The following is an 18,887-nucleotide window of genomic DNA, read 5'->3' on the forward strand; positions in this document are numbered from 1 at the left end:
TATAGAAAAGAAAACAGTGTAGATTATCCATTTATACAATTATTTTGCGTAGAGTGAACACATTAGCAAGAGCAATAATATTCCCGAGACTTTTGACAACATGTAACAAACAAACTGTTTTAAATAAAAAATGTAAAATGTTCACAATGTTATCAGATCACTGTGAGTAATCTAATACCTGAGACAGTCATAAACTCTGGTTGAGCTCACGAACCACAGTTCATGATTATTTTGATAGTTTTCCAAACCAGTGTGCCTTGTAGCAATACTAGGTGTGCCATGTCATGCAATACATAACCCTGAAGCAGGTTACTCGTATAATTGGATCTATTTAGGATTTTCTTCATTATTGATTTTATTATTCCACATAAAACGAGTTTTTGTTCCATTTCAAAAATGCAATCTTGATACTACTACAGCATGTGAAATAATGTCTAAAATGGCTTATAACCCAGTATATATGTATATATATTTTTTTGTCATCATTCCCTTCAACTATTATGGAGGACTTTAGATTTCAAGTTGGAAATGTGGTGTGGCTTAACCTGCAAAAGGTTGGGAACAAATACTTTGGCTTCCAAATAAAGACATTTCATGGCACAATATTGGATATGGCTTTCACAGGGCTGAACATTCCTAACCAAAATAAAAAATATAAATGTCAACCCGTTTCCACTCATTTAGTCCTCAGATGTGATTGGTAAAGTAACCATTTAATTGGTCTAAACCCAGGATGGATGCTGGTCCGAGTTTGCGGTTGGATAGTCAAAAAAAGTGTGTCCTTTGTTTCCTTTCCAAACCTCTTTTCTTTGAGCTTTAGGGAAAATGTCATAAGGTTGAGGATAAATGTGAAGGATAATTCATGGCCAAAGTCAGTGCTAGGAGTAGCCGACTGCACTTACATTATTCATTATGTAATGCAATGGCGGATGTTATGGACGGGGGACTGCCGTGATGAAACTACAAAGTCTTAGATAGACTAAGATACTCGTTCTTACTGTGTTGTTATATGCAGGCTGTTTAAACCAGAACAAGCCGGTGATAAATGTTACTTTGTTAGCAAAGTTCGATTTGAAATATTTACTTTCAATTCAATTTAAATTCAAAAGTAGTTGAATAAAGGCTCCCAGTCACAAAAGGAAAATAAAATAGTTTTCACATTGATAAAAGGTTTTTCATTCTCAAACCCCTGGCCACTCATATTTATGGACATAGATCCCAATAAGTATGATTGATGGAAAATAATTGGCATGTTCAGCATTTATTTCTGTGAAAGGACGAATGGTGCGTCGCTTTAAATGTTCCTTCTGCAAGGAATTCTGAGACAGCATTATGTTGTTCCTTTTTGTAAAGGATTGTCCAGTGAACGAAAGCATTGAAGCACCTTTCCATTGCACTTAGAGAATTTGAAGAGCTCTTATCATGGCTTCCACTTCAATGCCTCCATATCATTCCACACATTTAGGAACCTTCCTTAGCAATAAAGACAATTCAACTGCAGCCTTAGTTTTAGATATCAGGCCAATATCTAAATAGCTCAATTATGGTATCCTTCTGAAGAAAACATTCCAGTACAAGGTCCCATTGTTATTTCATTGAGGTTATAGGTTGAGTTAGAGGTCACAAAAATATAATCAACAATATGCCTCCTGAAAATAGTGGCTATAATCCTTAACGGAAATTTGATTGGATCTATCCCTATAAAACGTACAAACCAATTGGCTTTTGTCTTAAAAACACTTCTGGCCTGTGAACTGTCTGTAATGGTGTGTTTGTCTTGTCTACCGTCTGTAACGGGCTGTTTGTCTGGTGAAACGTCTGTAACAGGTTATTTGGGTGGTTGACCCTCTGTAACGGTCGTTTGTCTCTTAAACCGTCTGTAACAGGCTCTTTTTCTGACGAACCGTCTGTAATGTTTAGTTTGTCTTGTCTACCATCTGTAATGGGCTGTTAGTCTGATGAACCGTCTGTAACGAGCTGTTTGTCCGGTGAAGCGTCTGTAACGGGTCATTTGCCTGGATGACTCCCTGTAAGGGATCGTTTGTCTGGTTGACCCTCTGTAACGGAACGTTTGTCTGGTGAACCGACTGTAACGAGTCTTTGTTCCTTCTAAAACGTGCCGATGGTCTGGGGACCCTGGGATTCATTTGTTCTTGGAGATCAGGCTGCCAACACGCTGCATGAGGCGACCCAAGCGGTTGTCCTGGGTCGTGGGCGTCTGATTCGCTGAGTTGTTCTTGGATGCACCAGCGGACGGCTGCCTGATGCTGTTGAGCACCGAGTTCCTCTCCTTCCCGAGGTAGCGCAGACTGGAGGACCTCACCGGCTTATCCAGAAGAGGTTCAAAGCGGCTGTAGACCCTCTCCCTCTGGGGCTGCTGGACAACGGCCCCATCGCTCTCCAGGGTCAGCCGGGAGCCGCTGACGCTGGCCTGGGGCCTGCTTGAGCGCTGGGTGGACCCTCGGTCAAATGGAGCCGCGAATGAAGGGCCTTCCTTCTCTTCAAGGCTGTCGATGGCGTTCTGCGACCTGGAAACACTCTTCACTGTCCCCTTGGGTGTAGCAGGCGCCACGGTGGAGCGTACCACTGCTGCGGACGGCAAAGCTCCGTCAGAGCCCTCCGCTGAGGCCTGCTGGCTCGCTGGGGAGGGGTTCTGCGATCGCATGGAAGACTTCCTCTGTAAGGTCTTATCCTCCTTCCGCTGGGACCCAAGAAGTGAGTAAACCTTGGACTTGAGGGAGTTCTTCCTCTGAAATGTTTGCTCGCCTTGCGGTGATGGGACCTTCTCGGCCGAACCCTTGGCTTTCCCCACGTTCTGCGATGTCCCTGACGCATCGCAGATGGAAGAGTTTGCCGTCAACGGGGGTGTTGCCTCCCGTTTGGGGAGTGTTGCCTCTCGTTTGGGGGGTGTTGCCTCCCGTTTGGGGAGTGTTGCCTCTCGTTTGGGGGGTGTTGCCTCCCGTTTGGGGAGTGTTGCCTCTCGTTTGGGGGGTGTTGCCTCTCGTTTGGGGGGTGGTTCGGCATGGATGGGGGAGGGTCTTGCACCAGGTGGATCCTTCTTCGTGGCAACGGTGCTCTCCTTGGCCAGGTCCTGATGCCGTGATCCAACAGACCGGATTGATGCCACAGAGCCCACTCTGGAAACAGCCCTGCGACCCCCACGGGGCGTCGCCGTGGCGGGGTCTTTGTGGCCCGGGGAATTGGTCACTTTGGCTAGCTTGCCTGTTGAATCCACTTTGTTTGTTGCATCTTTCTCTTCTGGGATATCTAGGAGAGGGTCCAGGGCTCTGGAGGACTGTGTGTTGCTACCGCTCGGCCTCAGGCCCAAGGGTTTTAGAGATGGCTCCTTCTGTTTCACATCCGGCTTGCCCCCTGATGAAGGGGTCCTGGGAAGGGGCTGCGGTCGGTCTTGTGTTCGCGGGGTTGGTCTCTTCTGTTGGGCTGCAGACGGCTGGTCCTCCAGCGCCTGAGGTTCCTCTATCTCGGGGCATTCTTCAATCTCAGGAGTTTCCTGCGGTGGTTTGAGTCTGGGACTGAAGTACTCAACATTCTCATAGTCGGCCGCCCCTCGGCCAGAAGACTCCTGCTGACTGTGTTCTTCTAGCGCTGCCATGCTCTGGCTTTTGTCCAGAGTTCTCAGTGAGGACCTCATTTTAGACCTCTCTTGAGTGGAAAACATGGGCCTCAAATTCTCCTGGCTCTGCCTGGTGTACTCCTGCAGACTGAGCCTCTTCAACCGGATCTCCTCCAGCCTGGACTTCATGTGCCTTGACTTCTGGTATGGGCCCTCGTTCAGGTTCAGCAGGCTCCCCTGGGGCGAGGTCACGTCGTAGGCCGCCTCCGGGGTCTCGTCCTCATGGCTGAAGTATGAGTCGATTTTCCAGCGATTGAGAGACGTCTCGGAGTTGAACGGGATGAGGTTCTGGTCGGAGCCGTAGCGCATCCGGTGGCGGGTGAGCAGCTGAGACATCCTGGCTGGCCGCTGTGGCGGTGCCGGCAGGTCCTCCCCTCCTTGCTGGGTGGTTCCGTTCCCCTCGGCGGCCTTCAGCCTAGTGGAGGAGGAGTGTAGGCGCTGCAGCTCGCCGTAGCTGTGGCCCCTCACCATCTGCCCGGGGTCCAGGCGGTGGGACTGGTGCAGCTTCTCCTGCATGCTGATTCCCCGGGTCATCATCAACCCATTGGTCATGCGGGGTCTGTGCAGGGACAGCAGGCTGGAGCAGGGGCTGAACAGGGGCTTGCGGCCGTCCTCCTCGGCGGACGTTGGTGACGTGAGCTCTGTTGGAGCGTTGGAGCGGGCGTAGAGGCGGCGGAACTCCTCGTCGTACGAGCCCACAAGCTGCCCCGTGACCACCAGCACCATGCTCAGGTTGATCTTCTCGAAGGACCACGTGTAGCTGCAGACCAAACAATGGAACAAGAAGAGAGAGCATGTTATACCGTAGGTCCGCATTTAGCATGTTACTATTGATGTTCATGTGATGCTGACCCACCTGTACATGCTAGCTGGCCTGTAGGATGCTATACTACATGCTACCTTCCACCTGCCTGTAGGTTTTAATGTTAAAAGCAAACTCACCTGTACATGCTATAACACCTGTAGGTTGTAATGCTAACAGCTAGGTCATTTGTTCATGCTATCTCACCTGTAGGTTTTAATGCTATATGCTAGCTCACCTTAACATGCTACCTCACCTGTACATGCTAGCTCACCTGTAGGTTGTAATGATACATGCTAGCTCACCTGAACATGGTAGCTCACCTTTACATGGTAGCTTACCTGTAGGTTGTAATGATACATGCTAGCTCACGTGAGTATGGTAGCTCACCTGTAAATGGTAGCTTACCTGTAGGTTGTGATTATACATGCTAGCTCACCTGAACATGGTAGCTCACCTGTACATGGAAGCTCACTAGTAGTTTGTAATGCTACAGGCCGACTCACCTGTAGGTTCCATACAGGACGGTTCTGCAGTCCACCAGGATGAACCTCTGCTCCAGGGCACCACTGAACTTAGCCCCGGACTGGCACTGATACTGCGGGCCGCTCACCGTCCGAACACGCAGGTTCTGGAAGACATACAGACCTTAGCTTGTCAGAAGCTTGTCTTACGCAATGCACACCTACACAGTCATACCAACTCTATGGCAGATAACTGCCAAACATCAGGGGAGAAAATTGTAGAGAGCATTAATATTGCCTGTGAGGAGAAAAATCATAGAGAGAGACACCCCTGTCTGCAAAAATGCTGAAGTTGCTCTCGTGCTCATAGTGTTTTCCTGCTTGCTCAGTTTTTTTTTCTCCTCGCTCTGAATTATTTTTCTCCTGGCACAGAGGTTTTCTTTTTGGCACTGTGGACGGAGCCAGCCATGGCACTGGTATTCGTGATTAGTTACATGTTGCTGGACAAGTCCAAACACCTCTTGAAGTGCTGTGACGATTTCTTTGGTTACATGAAGCTTCATGAAAGGTCACATTTTACCAAGATTCTGCTCAAGACCTGACGTCTCAGAACATGCTTTGGAGAACAATAAAGCACAGCGTTACAAACCAAACCACTTGCAGTTGTTACCAAAGCATATAACCATGCGTTTCATGAATGAAAGCAGGATCATCGGTTGCAGTGAACCACAGCCATCCTTGTTGATTGGTATTACTTGAGTATATAGAATATCAATAGACTATCAATAGAAAAATGTGAATGCTCCCTGCTTGAGGAGTTTCTAAGAATTTCTCCGGTATCAGAAAAATCGACCTCTAAATGTGATGGGTTAGAACTAATCATGTTTAGGGATTCAATGGCCATGGCTGGCTCCACCCACTTAAAAGAAAGACCTTCAATGTTGCTCACAAGATCAGGGAAATACAAGCGCAATTGTAGTTACAGTACTTAGCAATAGCTAAGCTTCTAGCAATAATGATTTGTGTGCACGGATGTGTTAGTTGTGCACGTGTGCAAAGTCATTTTTGCTCGCAATTTTTGGCATTGATATGCCACCATCCAACTCACACACACATATGCAAAGTCAGCAGACAAATATGCAAGCACACACTTAACCCAACACATAGACACAGGCGCACACATAGACACAGGTACATAAAGTACAACATATTATAACAAATACTACTGGCAATACCTCCAAGCTCTATCATGTTAGTCAAACACAAACACACACACACACTTTGACATTTTTACATTTTGTATGGCACCGAAGGCAGCACACCCTTCTGATAATAGACAAGATGAAACCTGTGCGTTCATTTTTCAGGAGGGAGTTTAAAATGGCTACTGGCTAAACAATTCCTCCCCATGTCAGGAGGAGCGAGGCTGACATTAGGGGATGCACGCTCAAAGACACAGACATGTTTGAACTTTGTCACCAGGATACACTCATGCAGTTTGACAGGAAAATCCAGACATGGTTAACTAAAATATTTAAACTGTGGCTGTTTTTTGTGGACGTGAGAGGTGAGCGCAGAGGTGAATGAGTGTTTTGAATTCTGGCCGTTCACAAGCATTCACAATCGTTGTGTGAAGACCCTCTTTCACTCGCTGAGACTGAGAGCTACAGCAGCGCTAATGCAACAACAGGTGATTCAAATGCAGGTCAATATCGCATGATTTGATTAGCTGAAAATAACTGATAGTGTATTTGGTTGAGGGAGGTTGGGTGGTGGAGATTGGGTGGCGGTTGGTACGAGAGGGGTTCGGTGGTGGAGGTTCGGTGGAGGTTAGTTGGAGGTTGGACGGAGGTTGGGTGGAGGTTGGTTGGAGGTTGGGTGGTGGAAGTTGGGTCTTTGGGGTTGAGTTAGAGGGGTTTGGGTAGAGATAGGTTGGAGTAGGGGTTGGTCGTTGGGGTTGAGATGGAGGGGTTTGAGTAGAGGTTGGTTGGAGTAGGGGTTGAGTGGTGGAGGTTGGGTGGAGGGGGGTGGGGTGGTGGAGGGAGGTTGGGTGGAGGGAGTGGATCATCATCAGGTGCCCCCTACCTGGAGGTCTTTGATGTTGACCCCGAGCCTCTGCGACATGTGGAGGAAGGCGTGGAACTGGGTGTGGTCCAGCAGGATGTAGACGATGACGCCGCGGCGCGCCGCACTAACCACTTCCTGGAAGATGTCCACGTCGGTGAACACGTCCATGGAGATGGCGATGAGCTGGAGAACAGAGGAGGAGAGGAGAGGATAGGAGGGGAGGGGAGAGATGAGGAGAGGAGAAAAGAGGAGAGGAGAGGAGAGGAGGGGGGAGGAGAGGAGAGGAGGGACGAGGAGAGCAGAGGAGGAACGTTGAGAGGAGAGGAGAGGAGAGGAGAGGCGAGGAGAGGAGAGGGGAGAGGAGGGGAGAGGGAGTTTGTCAGTTGGTCTAAGGGCAGGTTTATTACAGTGTCAAGGTAGAGGGTGTGTGTAAGTGTGTGTGTGTGTGTGTGTGTGTGTGTGTGTGTGTGTGTGTGTGTGTGTGTGTGTGTGTGTGTGTGTGCAGACAATGCAACTAGTCAATCATTTAGAATTTCGAGCTGTCTGCAAGGGGTTCCACAAGATTCTTCTCAGCTCAGACGTAACCTTTAGTTAATCGACCTAACCTTCTCAACATGTAAGAACGCGTCCAATGATTTTATTGAAGGGGGACAGAGTAGTGTACTTCTAACGCCCAAACATGGGGACATAACGTACTTCTAACAGCACAACATATGGATATTACATCATATGTTATTATGCTGGTTACGACAGTAGAGCCATAATAGGTTACTACAGTGTAACTAGTAGGCCTACTGGACTACAACTTCCAAACACTGTCTACATGAGGCCCTTACAATACTCTGGTACAGAACTGACAATACTTTTAAGAGTCTTTTGCAATGCTTTATATCTGTAAACTTTACTTTTTTAACTTAACGATACTACCTCGATACAAAACTTTCTATACTTACAAAACTTTGTGTCAGCAAACTTTGCAATCAAAAATCAACAACACTTTGTCAGAAGAAGCCATCTAAATGGCTGTTTCAGCGTAAAGATGATTAGTAGTCCTACATCCATTCTACCAAACTTTATCTACTTTCATCCAAAGTGGACATGACGTTTAAACTATTTTATTTCTTGGCTACTCCACACTCTCTATAGTTGTTATTTTTTACTACATTTTGCAGCACTTTAACCTTTTGCGTGGCAAACATTTTATTTGGCTAACATCTTGTGTAGCAAACCTTTTGTGTAGCTAACTGTTTTTGGTGACATGCTTGGGTTGTTTTCAGCCTAACTCGGAAGAAAAACATCTATATCTAAACCTTTTAGAAGATGAATGGACTAACACCAGCCTGTCACTCACCTCAGTGTTTTAAAAAGTAGGCCTAATCTCTGACCTTTGCGAATGGGAATTCTGCTGGCTGTGAACTACACCCTTGTCTAACTAGTAACACCACCTCTTCTTTCTCAGAAGAGAGAAAGAGTATGAGATGCAGCTCAATATCTTTACACAAGACTGGATCAAAAGAAATGTGATTCTCGGTTCAGGTCTGCCCAAACTGAGGTGTTGTCCTGATATGGAAATTAGTGCTATGTAGTTATACGTTAAGTACTAGTATAGTACACTGGTATATAGTATACATGTGAGTACATTTTAATGGAGAACCCAGGATGGTGGATGCATAGTTATGTTCATGCTTCTGTGTGGAGAGTGTTGCATTCTAGTTTCGCTCCACCCCTGTGTGTGTTCTTCTGTGTACATGTACACATTGATACGCCAACAGGGTATTCACTTTGACTTTGCCGCCTTCACCTGCAGACATGTCTAGCCCTCATCATGTAGGCCTACAATACAGACCCCCCACCCCTTCCCAACCACCCACCAACCTTTACCTGCTTAGCGTCTAGGATCTGTTTCCGGACCACCTCTTTGATGGTCGGGGTGTTTTGACGGGGCGGGTGGAAGAGCAGGCTGATGTTGGTCTCTGAGGTGGAAGAGACCTCGGGCCAGCCCAGGTCAAGGTCCGGCACCTGCTCATCCGACTCGGTGGGGAAATAGGTGGACGGGTGGCTCTCCTCACGCTCCTTCGTCTTGCCGGAGCCACCGTCCTCACTAACCGGTAATTCCGCATTTTCCAGCACATAGAGTATCTCCTCGTCGGACAGAAAGTGGCTTATTTGTTCAGCTTTCAGGAACTCGTCGTAGGCCTCGGTCCCCCCGCAGAGCAGCGCGTAGATGGCCAGCCGGTAGGACTCCTTGTAGTGCGGCTGAATGAAGCACGGCTTCACGTCTTCCTTCAGGGAAGACACGCATGACAGGCCGGACTCCATTGGCTCTCCGCGGAGTTAAAAATGTGTGTGTGTGTTTGTGTGTGTGTGTGTTTGTGTGTGTATGTGTTTGCGTATGTGTGTGTACACCTTCAATGAGTTTTGTTGAGGACGAACATCTTGCACGACCGAATTTATTCAGCGTACACATGTCCCCCGCGAGGGGATAGGATTCAACTCGTCAGGCCTAATTTTGTAGCAATCAAAAATCAAAGACAATATGTTAAATACCTTTGAGTCAAGTGTAAAATCCAAAAGATAGGCGAGATTAATAAAATTCCATCGGTGCGAATTATTCATTGAATTACATGCAGTTTTAAAGTAAACTGACTTAGCGCTGAACTCTATGCTGACGAAACCGTAGGCTTACTTGTTGTTTTCATAGAGACCTCGTTTGCCCTGCCCCAATACAACAGTTAACATTGACGATTGTTGAAAAACAGAGCAGACCTGTCTCTCTGAATAGAGAGAGGAGGTAACGCAAGGTGCGGATCAGCCCACGATCTGTATGCGAATAAGCTACCTGTTGGCCCCGCCCATTTCCCTTTTCTTGAAAAGCCCCGCCCTCTCACCCTATCGCTACCTGGAGCAGGATCAGTGGGTCTGTCCATCTGGAGTTCCTTCATTTATTGTCTCTAGGCTTATCCCATTAGAATCACAGATTTCAGGTACTGTTTTTTTTTATATACATATATAAAAATGTTAAAAAATTAAAAAAGAAGATAGAAGCATACTTTTGGATTATCAACTCTACAGTCATTAACTATACTATAACTGTCATTATCTCTTCTATAACTGTCGTTGTCTCTACTCAAACTTTAATTAACTCTGGCTATCATTATCTATCTATTAAAACTTTCTTTCTCTGATATAAAGGTCATCCTCTCTACTATTACTATGGAAGTATGGTGCCAAATGTCCTCAATGCAAAATGGCATGTTGAATTGCGTGAATTGAATAATAACAATGCTTGCATTTTTCTGCATTTCAATTTGATGCTTGAATTTTTTTCAATTTTTTTGTTGCAACACCATCGTGGTCATCTTCAACCCATTATTTTTCTATACCTCAAAAATTCAGGTTGGAAATCAGGTGGAATTTCATGTTCAAATTCAGGGTCAAATTCAGGCTTCTTAATACACTCCATCCGAGTATCAAAGGAAGAGCAATGGCTTGCCGATGCACTAATGTAACCGATAGTAACATGCTGATCGGAGACGGAGCCTGCTGGCGGTGGAATTGTGAAAGACAGTGAAAGCCACAACAGAAGAAGTTAAGTAATACTTAAGGATATATAAGGATATATAAGAGTGTTATTAAAATAATACCTATTTTAAAACACAGGCTTTTTTTTGTGTTCTTTCTTTTGCAAGATGTTAGTTATTCATTCATTGCAATGATGTTGAAAATATTAGTAGTTACTAATTAGTAGGTTGAGTAGAGTATTGAGTAGGGGCAGAATACTTTTCAACGGCTATTATTAAGTGTGTATTGAAGGCTACAATACCAGACAAAACTGTTTAATGTATTTAGATTAACATTCGTCTTTTGGAATAAAAAGCTTTTCTTTCTCTCTCACACAAACACACACACAGACACACACATACACAATTTTCGGATACAGTTCATGCAGCGTAGTGCAATGAAGAGACCTGTACCTCGTCATTGCACTGGTGTGTGTGTGTCTCTCTCTGTCTCTCTGCTCGAATGAATAACACAGGAACCCAAACTTGCATGTTTGATCAACGATGCAATAAACATATTTGAGGGATTTAATGCTTTATCGGAATGACAGATAAATAGATAAAGCTGTTCATAAAATTGTTGGGGCTTAGCCTCGGACGACACCCATGGGAGACGTGGTAGGGAAACACTTTGAGTCCAAACACAAGAAGAGGGTGATAAGTAAGGTTTATTGCCAACACAAAGCATTGTCGGAAAACACAGTCATGTGACAGAAACAGGACAAGAGTGACCAGGAAACATTAAGCCCCTGCGTCCCCTCTGATTGGCTGATGAAATCGATGAGCTGACAACTTAACCATCCGTTTACCAATATGTGGAGTGATCACCACAGGACCTACTCTGATCAATAACTGGAGTGATCACCCCAGGACCTACTCTGATCAATAACTGGAGTGATCACCCCAGGACCTACTCTGATCAATAACTGGAGTGATCACCACAGGAGCCCCTCTGATCAATAAGGGATGACCCTGGGGCTGAACACTAGACAGGACACATGCGTTCCACCGCGGCGCTGTGGAAGGTACAGCCTTGAGACGACAGACGCCTCTGCCTTCATTAGTTCTAACAACTGTCTACCTGTCACGGATACAGCGACTCAGTAACCAGTGGGACAGCATACCTGAGCAGGTGATCTATGCCCCCCAACACCCCCCTCCATGGTGCGTTGAAGCTGCCACCTGTTCAAACTGCTGTACCTCACAAACACACAATCGCACACAGACACGCACAAACACAAAAACACACACAAACTATCTTCTCTACTTCTGCTAATTCCTGCTCCACCCGATGAGGCTTCCTCCCTGTTTGGGTGGGGGTGGGAGCGGAAGGGGAGTGCACGCGGCAAGCAGAAGGCCAAAAGAAACACCCCGATACCACGCTACCGCTAATGCTAATGCCAACACGCTACGGCCACGCGCCCCCCTCCCCTCCCCCGTCTACTTGGGGGTGGGGGACTTCATGAACCTGCTGGGGGGTGTGGGGGACTTGACGCTACGGGTCGGGGTGGGGGACTTGTGGCCCGGGGTGGGGGACTTGGGCACCGGGGTGGAGGCGGGGGTGGGGGATTTCATGGAGGGGGTTGGGCTCTTCATGGAGGGGGTTGGGCTCTTCATGGAGGGGGTGGGGCTCTTCATGGAGGGGGTGGGGCTTTTCATTGAAGGGGTCTGGGACTTGGGAGGGGTGGGCGTGGGGGTCTTGGAGGGGGGTACGGGCGTGGAGGTCTTGGAGGCGGCGGGCGCGGCGGTCTTCGGCTGGCCCAGCTTGGGTTCTGGGATGGGCTCGCCGTGCCGGTACACGCTGACGGTGATCTCCACAAACTCGCCGCCGTACTTGTTGCGCACGTTGATGCTGTACTTGCCGGAGTCATCGGAGGTCACCTGGGGTCAAGGGTCGGGAGGGAGAGTGAGGATCAGGCAGGAGCCAGGATCGGCCATGTTCTCACACCGAGACCAAACCAGGTCAGGGATGAGAATCCCGCTCAGCTTAGGTGAGGTGTAGGTGGTCATGATACGTTGCGTGTGCTGTGTCGGTCAGTAGGATGCATGTGCTATTGAAGTACAGGTGCCTAGGTGGACAGTAATGAACATATATAATATAACACGCTGCTGTGAGAGAGAGGTCACCTGTGTGATGACCAGGCTGGCAAACTTCCCGCCCTCAAAGGTGACCTTGGTGTGTTCGCACGACGCCACCTCCTGCTCGTTCTTGAACCATGTGACCTCGGGGGTAGGCTCACCCCATACCGTACAGGTCAGGCTCAGAGACTGGAGAGAGGTCAGAGGTCAGGGGGTCAACACTTGGTCACGTGACTTGCAGCTTTGTTTAGATAATGTCATTAGGGAGCAGGTAAGGGTTAGTGGGCATCCTGCTCACGCATGCCTACAGGTAGGCAGGGGACATGGCAAGATATCTATCATACATCTGGCTGGACAGACCCACTTGTGATGTCACTACAGGGTGGATGTGAAACGGCTTGTAATGGCGGATCAAGATCATTTGCTGATTAATCCACCGGACCCTAATTTGAACAAATCAGAAGAGAGACACTCACCTTGTGCTCCATGATGGTGACAACATCAGGAAGACCTCCGACCACCCTACCACGGTCTGAAACACAGGAGGAGAAGCATGAGGCACCTTCTCAACATCCACTCTGTTGAATCATGAGGAACCTTCTCAACATCCACTCTGTTGAATCATGAGGAACCTCCTCAACATCCACTCTGTTGAATCATGAGGAACCTTCTCAACATCCACTCTGTTGAATCATGAGGAACCTTCTCAACATCCACTCTGTTGAATCATGAGGAACCTTCTCAACATCCACTCTGTTGAATCATGGGGAACCTCCTCAACATCCACTCTGTTGAATCATGAGGAGCCTTCCCAAAATCTAATCTGTGTTGATAGAACAGTGGTACGCTGTGTAAGCTTTCTAGGTTTTTACTAGAAAGGATGATTATTATACTCACTCTTCTCTGCGAAGGCTGCAGCCCTATAAAGTAAAACATACCAATTAGACATCAGTACTGCATAGATGGAAGTACCACATTCAAATACTGCATTACAGATACCGGTACAAAATTCAAATGGCAGTATTACTGCATACAGATAATAGTACCATATTCAAATACTAACATACCACTACTACTAACATATTAATGCTACTTTCAAATAACGAAACTACACACTGTTACACATACTGTAATACATGCTGTAATGCATACTGTAACCAGAGAGACAAAGTAACCTACTTGAGTCTGAGGTATTCTTCGTAGGCGTCCGTGTAAGCTGGGGAAACAACACCAAGTCAGTGTCTACTTGATAGATCATACTTTACATGAATAACATAACTAGATGAACAAAGAATACAGAAGCAAACATATTTCAATACATATGGAGCATTTTTTAAATAAATATATGGGTCTCTTGGAAACAGGTAAATTGTAACAAATGGTTGATTTAAATGAATGCATTAATGCTTTAATACATTAATTAATGCAATAATTAATTAATGCATGAAGTAATGGATGAATTAAGGAAGGCGTAAAAGAAAGAATGAATGCAAGAAAAACATGAATGAATGAATGCATGGCTTAATGCATTAATGCATGAATATGCATACATGAATATGAATAAATGCATGCGTGAAGAAAATAATGAAGCACGAAAAAAGGACAGAATGAATGAACAAATGAAGGAATACATGACCGCCTGAATGAAGGAATGAATAGAGGAGCGCATGAATGAATGAAAGGGTGACGTAACGCATGAGGGAAGGAGTGTATGAACGCAAGAATTCCTGAACACACAAATGAAAGAATGAGTGAAGGCCACCTTGTCCGGAGAGGTCGAAGCTGCGTGAGTACACGTTGACCCCGTCGGAGATCTCGATGGTGTACTGCCCCTTCTCCTTGTCGGAGGGGTCACAGATCTGCATCCAGGCCATCTCAGCCGTCCCCCCGATGCGCATCTTCTCAGAGGACGCGATCTTACTGTCCCTGGAGGGCCACAAACGCACACACACACAAGTACAAGCACACACACACACAGACACACACACACACACATACACACACATACAAACATACACATACACACAAACACACACGCGCACACACACGCACACAAGCAAACACAAACACACGCGTTTGATGCTGTTTATGTATGTGTGTGTGTTTGTGTGTGTAGGTATGTGTGAGTATGGGTGTGTGTATGTTACCTGTGCTTCCACACTGTCTTCATCTCCTCCGTGTAGTAGGTCATGTAGCACTGCAGTCTGATGCCCTCTGGTGTGCACTGGAGAACCAGCTCAGAGGCAGAGGTGCCTGGGAGGAACATCAACATCCACCCATTACATCACCAACGACACTGATCCGTTCCTCTGGGGAGAAGACAGCAAGGGTTTTTAGGAGCAGATCAATGTCAGATCAATATCAGGTCTTACCGGCGATCTTGGCGATGGCGTTGATGATGTCATCAAACACTGTGAAGAAGAAAGAGTCGGGTAGAATAACCAATGACATCATCAGCATCACAAAAATCAACCAATCATCAGCTGGTTATCTCTGGCAAAGGCAAGGATGTGCCCCATCTGGGAGGACTTACCAAGTCATGAGAATTCAAACGGACCAATCAGAGAGGACTTACCCTGTCCTGAGACCTCAAACAGAGAGGTGTCCTTTCCTTTGTCGTCACTCAAGGTAGCTTTGTAAACTCCCTGGTCCTTCCTAGAGAACTACACACACATTATATATTATACTGTTAACTCAAATGTCCCTCGTAGAGAACTACACACACATTATGTATTATACTGTAAACTCACTAATCATTTATAGTGAACTACACACACATTATATATTAAACTGTAAACAAATCACTCATTGAGAACTGCAGACACACATTGTATATTATACTGTAAACCCACTTATCACTCGTAGAGAACTACACATACATTAATCATTATACGGTAAGTCCCCGGTCCTTCCCAGAGAACTACACACACAATACTCATCAATAACGCCATCAAACTAACTAAAAAACACAAGCACATACCTAAAGCTAAAGCAATACAGCAAAATCCAACAACGGAAATGGATGGGTAGAGGGTAAGAGGGATAGATATCAGGATGATGATGATAAAGGGATACAGTGCTAGATTGAGTGATAGATAAAGTGATAGCTAGATAGTGTGATAGATAAGAGTGATAGATAGGGAGATAGACTGATTCATAGAAACATAGATATAGAGATATATAGATAAATAGAGCGATAGAAAAAGGGATGGACAGAATGCTACATAGAGTGATACGGAGACACATATATAGTGATATATGGAGTGATGATATAGTGATAAGAGTGGTAGTTACCAGGGGGATGGGCAGAGTGATAGATATAGTGCTAGATATAGCGAGTATAGATGGATAAAGTGACATGGAAACATAGTGATATAGTGAAGAGTGAGAGAAGGAGTGATATAGGATGCCAGTAACCTGGGGGATGGGCAGAGCGACAGAGCCAGACATGGCGTTAGGCGCGGTTTCCAGGACGATCTCCTCATCTTCCTTGTACCAGGTGAACTTGGTCTCCTTCTTGACGTTGGCCACCTGACGTCAGCCGGAGAACAACACAAAGTCAGGCAGCATCTTCACAAATCGACCAAAAAACTCTTGTTGGAAAACATCAAGTTGGATAGAAGTTAACATGTTTCTTGGAGCAATGTTGATTTGCATATGGGGTAACAGGTGATTAAGATATTTGATGTTGTATTTTTGATAAAAAATATATATAAAAGGTCTTATAAAGACGGACTGGCTCAGGGTTGGTTGCCATTTGTGAACTAGATCTAACCCAGACGCATATGCTCACGAGTCTCTAGTTATTAGGGGCAGGCGCTCTCAGTCACTGCGAGGACTGACCACGACATGGAGTTGCATGAATCTGAGGCAGGAAGAGTGTGTTTGTTTTTACATGAAGCCGAGGTATGAAGAGTGTGTTTGTTTTACTGTACCTTGCAGGCCAGCAGGACGGTGCAGTCCTCGGCCACGGTGAAGTACAGATACTCAGAAAAGTGAGGACCTTAGAGAGAGATTGACATGAACAATTCATTCATCACACATATGGTGGACGGAGATTAGGTCATAGCTGTTATCTGATTGTCGTGGAAAACGCATTACCCAGCTTCCTCAGGTGCTCCTTCCTCTGGAACTCGGCCTCTGTCAGCGCCGCCTTGAACACTGTCACAGGGGACGACACAACACAGCGTTGTCACGGAAACAACTCCAGCATCAGCACCATCATCACAACACAGCGTTTTCACAGAAACTTCTCCCCCATCCCCGCCATTCTCACATCACCGTAGTCATGGAAACCACTGTGCCATCACCCCAACATCCAAACACAGTCATTATGGAATCCACTCAACCATCAACGACTTTACAACACAATGTTGTCATGGAAACAACTCCAAAACCATACAGTCTGATTGTCATATGCAGGATTTTCATTGGCTCGGATCGGTCCCTGGGGATGTCACCTCACTGGGCACCGATCTAAGCCAATCGGTGGCAGGCCTCACCGTCTCCGACCAGCACAAGGGAGGTCTGGTTCTTGGCTTTGCCGTCGTGGATCTGGACAGTGTAGGTGCCCTCATTGGCCCTGGTGAAGTGCTCCACCGTCATCTGGATCACACCGGTCTTAGCATCGTGGCTGATCTTTTGGCCCTGGGGAGAGATGTATGCAGAGAGAAGTATTTTATTTATATTTTATTTATAGGCAAAAGCCTATCTTAGGTGAATTGTTTGTATTCAGTATGTGCTGGTTAATGTTAGGTCAGTGTTTGGGGTGCATCATGGGTAATAGACCCTTTACTGACCTCCCCGCTGGTGACCTCCTTGTCGTTGACGATGAAGCGGTAGGACGCGGCGGCGGACAGCTTGGTCGCCTGCAACCAGAAGCGGACGTGTCCCTTCTCCAGGATCTCATAGTTCAGACCGTGCTTCAGAGGAACGACTGAAGGAGAGGAACAGGAAGAACGCTCAGATATGTAAAGAGCAATCGGATATCTAAAGACAACTCAGATATCTAAAGGCCTTTTAGATATATAAAGACCTCTTAGGTATCTAAAGACGGCTCAGATATTTAAGGACCACTCAGATATCTAGAGACACCTCAGATATCTAAAGAACGCTCAGATATTTAAAGACCGCTCAGATATCTAAATACTTCACCAGCTGGGATCAGAAAGACAGACTGGTAGAGTAGAAAGAGCATTAAGTAATATCAAACATTCTGCAACTAATCTACTACTATGAAACATGAAGGTTGAGGTTTCTACTCACTGGGGTTCCTGATGGCATGGCTCAGCTCCAGCATGGTGTTGAGGGCTGTAAAGGTGCAACACATGTCATTAACCAGCAAGTAGGGAGTAGGGCATCTTAATCAATGATGTCTACAGGTGGGTGGACTCACAGGAGGATGGAACCCAGAACTTCAGACTAACCACTAGAACTAACCAGATCCAATATGTGTGTCTAAAGTGTACCACATCCAACATGACAAATGGCTGAGAAAACCTTTGTAGACATCAGTCTGTAGACTGTCTACAGTCTGTAGACAACTGTCTGCAGTATTTTGACCTTTGACCTCACCGTCTTCAGTTAGCGTATGGCTGGCGGAGACTCCGTCCGTATCCGTGACAACCACAGAGTAGCGTCCCAGGTCATCTTTATCAGGGCTGGTGAATGTCAGCCTGGATCTGCAACCAACCAGGGAGACAGCCATCGATCACAATTTCCTTTGACCTAGTTTGTTCCTCTAGCTTCACCACGACTGTATTTCACTAGCTGGTTCCCCAGGTGTAGCGTCTGTTCTCTAGGGGCTAGAACTCTCAGGGTCTGGGTAAGACCGATGGCTCAAGATTCGGCCGGTTCTGACCTCACGATGACACAGATACACGATGACACAGCACATAGCAGGCAAATAACAAGTGGGGAGACAGGTGATGAGACAGGTGGTGGAACAGGGGTTGGAGCAGGTGGTGAAACAGGAGGTGAAGGAGGTGATGAAACAGGCGGGGAAACAGGTGATGAAACAGGCGGAACAGCCTTTAGTGGCATTTAGTTTAGTCTTCTAAGTGGGTCATAAATGCTGGTATTTTTGCTTCAGGGACATTGAGGTGACTTTGAATATACGTGGTTTTAGACCTCTCATGTTGTTAACTCTGAGAGAGAGAGAGAGAGAGAGAGAGAGAGAGAGAGAGAGAAAGAGAGAGAGCGCGAGAGCGGGCGAGAGAGAGACTAAGGGTCCTCACGTGCGGCCATCGGCGCTAGCAGACAGGCGAGGACAGTCTCCGATC

At 46.5% G+C, this 18,887-nt stretch overlaps 2 protein-coding genes across 3 annotated transcripts in view; both read right to left on the reverse strand.

Moving 5' to 3' along the window:
• Positions 1 to 100: 100 nt before the first annotated feature.
• On the reverse strand, positions 101 to 9,718 carry LOC307070732 (uncharacterized protein). 2 transcript variants are annotated; one of them, XM_079729345.1, is made up of 5 exons: positions 9,515 to 9,718; positions 8,849 to 9,250; positions 6,986 to 7,150; positions 4,943 to 5,067; positions 101 to 4,394 (listed from the first exon to the last, which is right to left on the reverse strand). In XM_079729345.1, the coding sequence occupies exons 1-5, from the start codon at positions 9,581 to 9,583 to the stop codon at positions 2,144 to 2,146; spliced, it is 3,012 nt and encodes a 1,003-aa protein (XP_079585471.1). In that variant the 5' UTR covers positions 9,584 to 9,718; the 3' UTR covers positions 101 to 2,143. The 2 variants fall into 2 exon arrangements, with proteins under 2 accessions (XP_079585471.1, XP_079585472.1); XM_079729346.1 differs by having other exon boundaries at positions 8,849 to 9,718.
• A 2,249-nt stretch (positions 9,719 to 11,967) lies between these two features.
• myom2a (myomesin 2a) overlaps positions 11,968 to 18,887 on the reverse strand; it is a gene marked incomplete at its 3' end in the record, with an annotated part of 27,763 nt that continues 20,843 nt past the window's right edge. Inside the window, exons 22-38 of the mRNA XM_079729316.1 lie at positions 18,843 to 18,887; positions 18,181 to 18,287; positions 17,872 to 17,916; positions 17,406 to 17,542; positions 17,109 to 17,253; positions 16,708 to 16,767; positions 16,542 to 16,609; positions 16,024 to 16,137; positions 15,182 to 15,269; positions 14,979 to 15,017; positions 14,754 to 14,859; positions 14,369 to 14,532; positions 13,786 to 13,822; positions 13,504 to 13,526; positions 13,083 to 13,138; positions 12,655 to 12,795; positions 11,968 to 12,408 (exon numbers count right to left, since the gene is read on the reverse strand). The exon at positions 18,843 to 18,887 is cut by the window's right edge and continues 115 nt beyond it. Coding sequence (XP_079585442.1) covers positions 11,968 to 12,408; positions 12,655 to 12,795; positions 13,083 to 13,138; positions 13,504 to 13,526; positions 13,786 to 13,822; positions 14,369 to 14,532; positions 14,754 to 14,859; positions 14,979 to 15,017; positions 15,182 to 15,269; positions 16,024 to 16,137; positions 16,542 to 16,609; positions 16,708 to 16,767; positions 17,109 to 17,253; positions 17,406 to 17,542; positions 17,872 to 17,916; positions 18,181 to 18,287; positions 18,843 to 18,887 — 1,816 coding nt within the window. The remainder of the gene's footprint in view (positions 12,409 to 12,654; positions 12,796 to 13,082; positions 13,139 to 13,503; positions 13,527 to 13,785; positions 13,823 to 14,368; positions 14,533 to 14,753; positions 14,860 to 14,978; positions 15,018 to 15,181; positions 15,270 to 16,023; positions 16,138 to 16,541; positions 16,610 to 16,707; positions 16,768 to 17,108; positions 17,254 to 17,405; positions 17,543 to 17,871; positions 17,917 to 18,180; positions 18,288 to 18,842) is intronic.

Source organism: Pollachius pollachius, assembly GCF_949987615.1.
Source record: "Pollachius pollachius genome assembly, chromosome: 2".
Taxonomy (NCBI): Eukaryota; Metazoa; Chordata; class Actinopteri; order Gadiformes; family Gadidae; genus Pollachius; species Pollachius pollachius.

Coding starts and splice junctions, on each gene's coding strand:
- LOC307070732 (XM_079729345.1), bottom strand. CDS start 9,583: ATGAATAATTCGCACCGATGGAATTTTATTAATCTCGCCTATCTTTTG. Junction 9,251..9,514: donor ATTTTACACTTGACTCAAAG/GTATTTAACATA, acceptor TCTTCCCTGAAG/GAAGACGTGAAGCCGTGCTT. Junction 7,151..8,848: donor AGATCCTAGACGCTAAGCAG/GTAAAGGTTGGT, acceptor TCTGTTCTCCAG/CTCATCGCCATCTCCATGGA.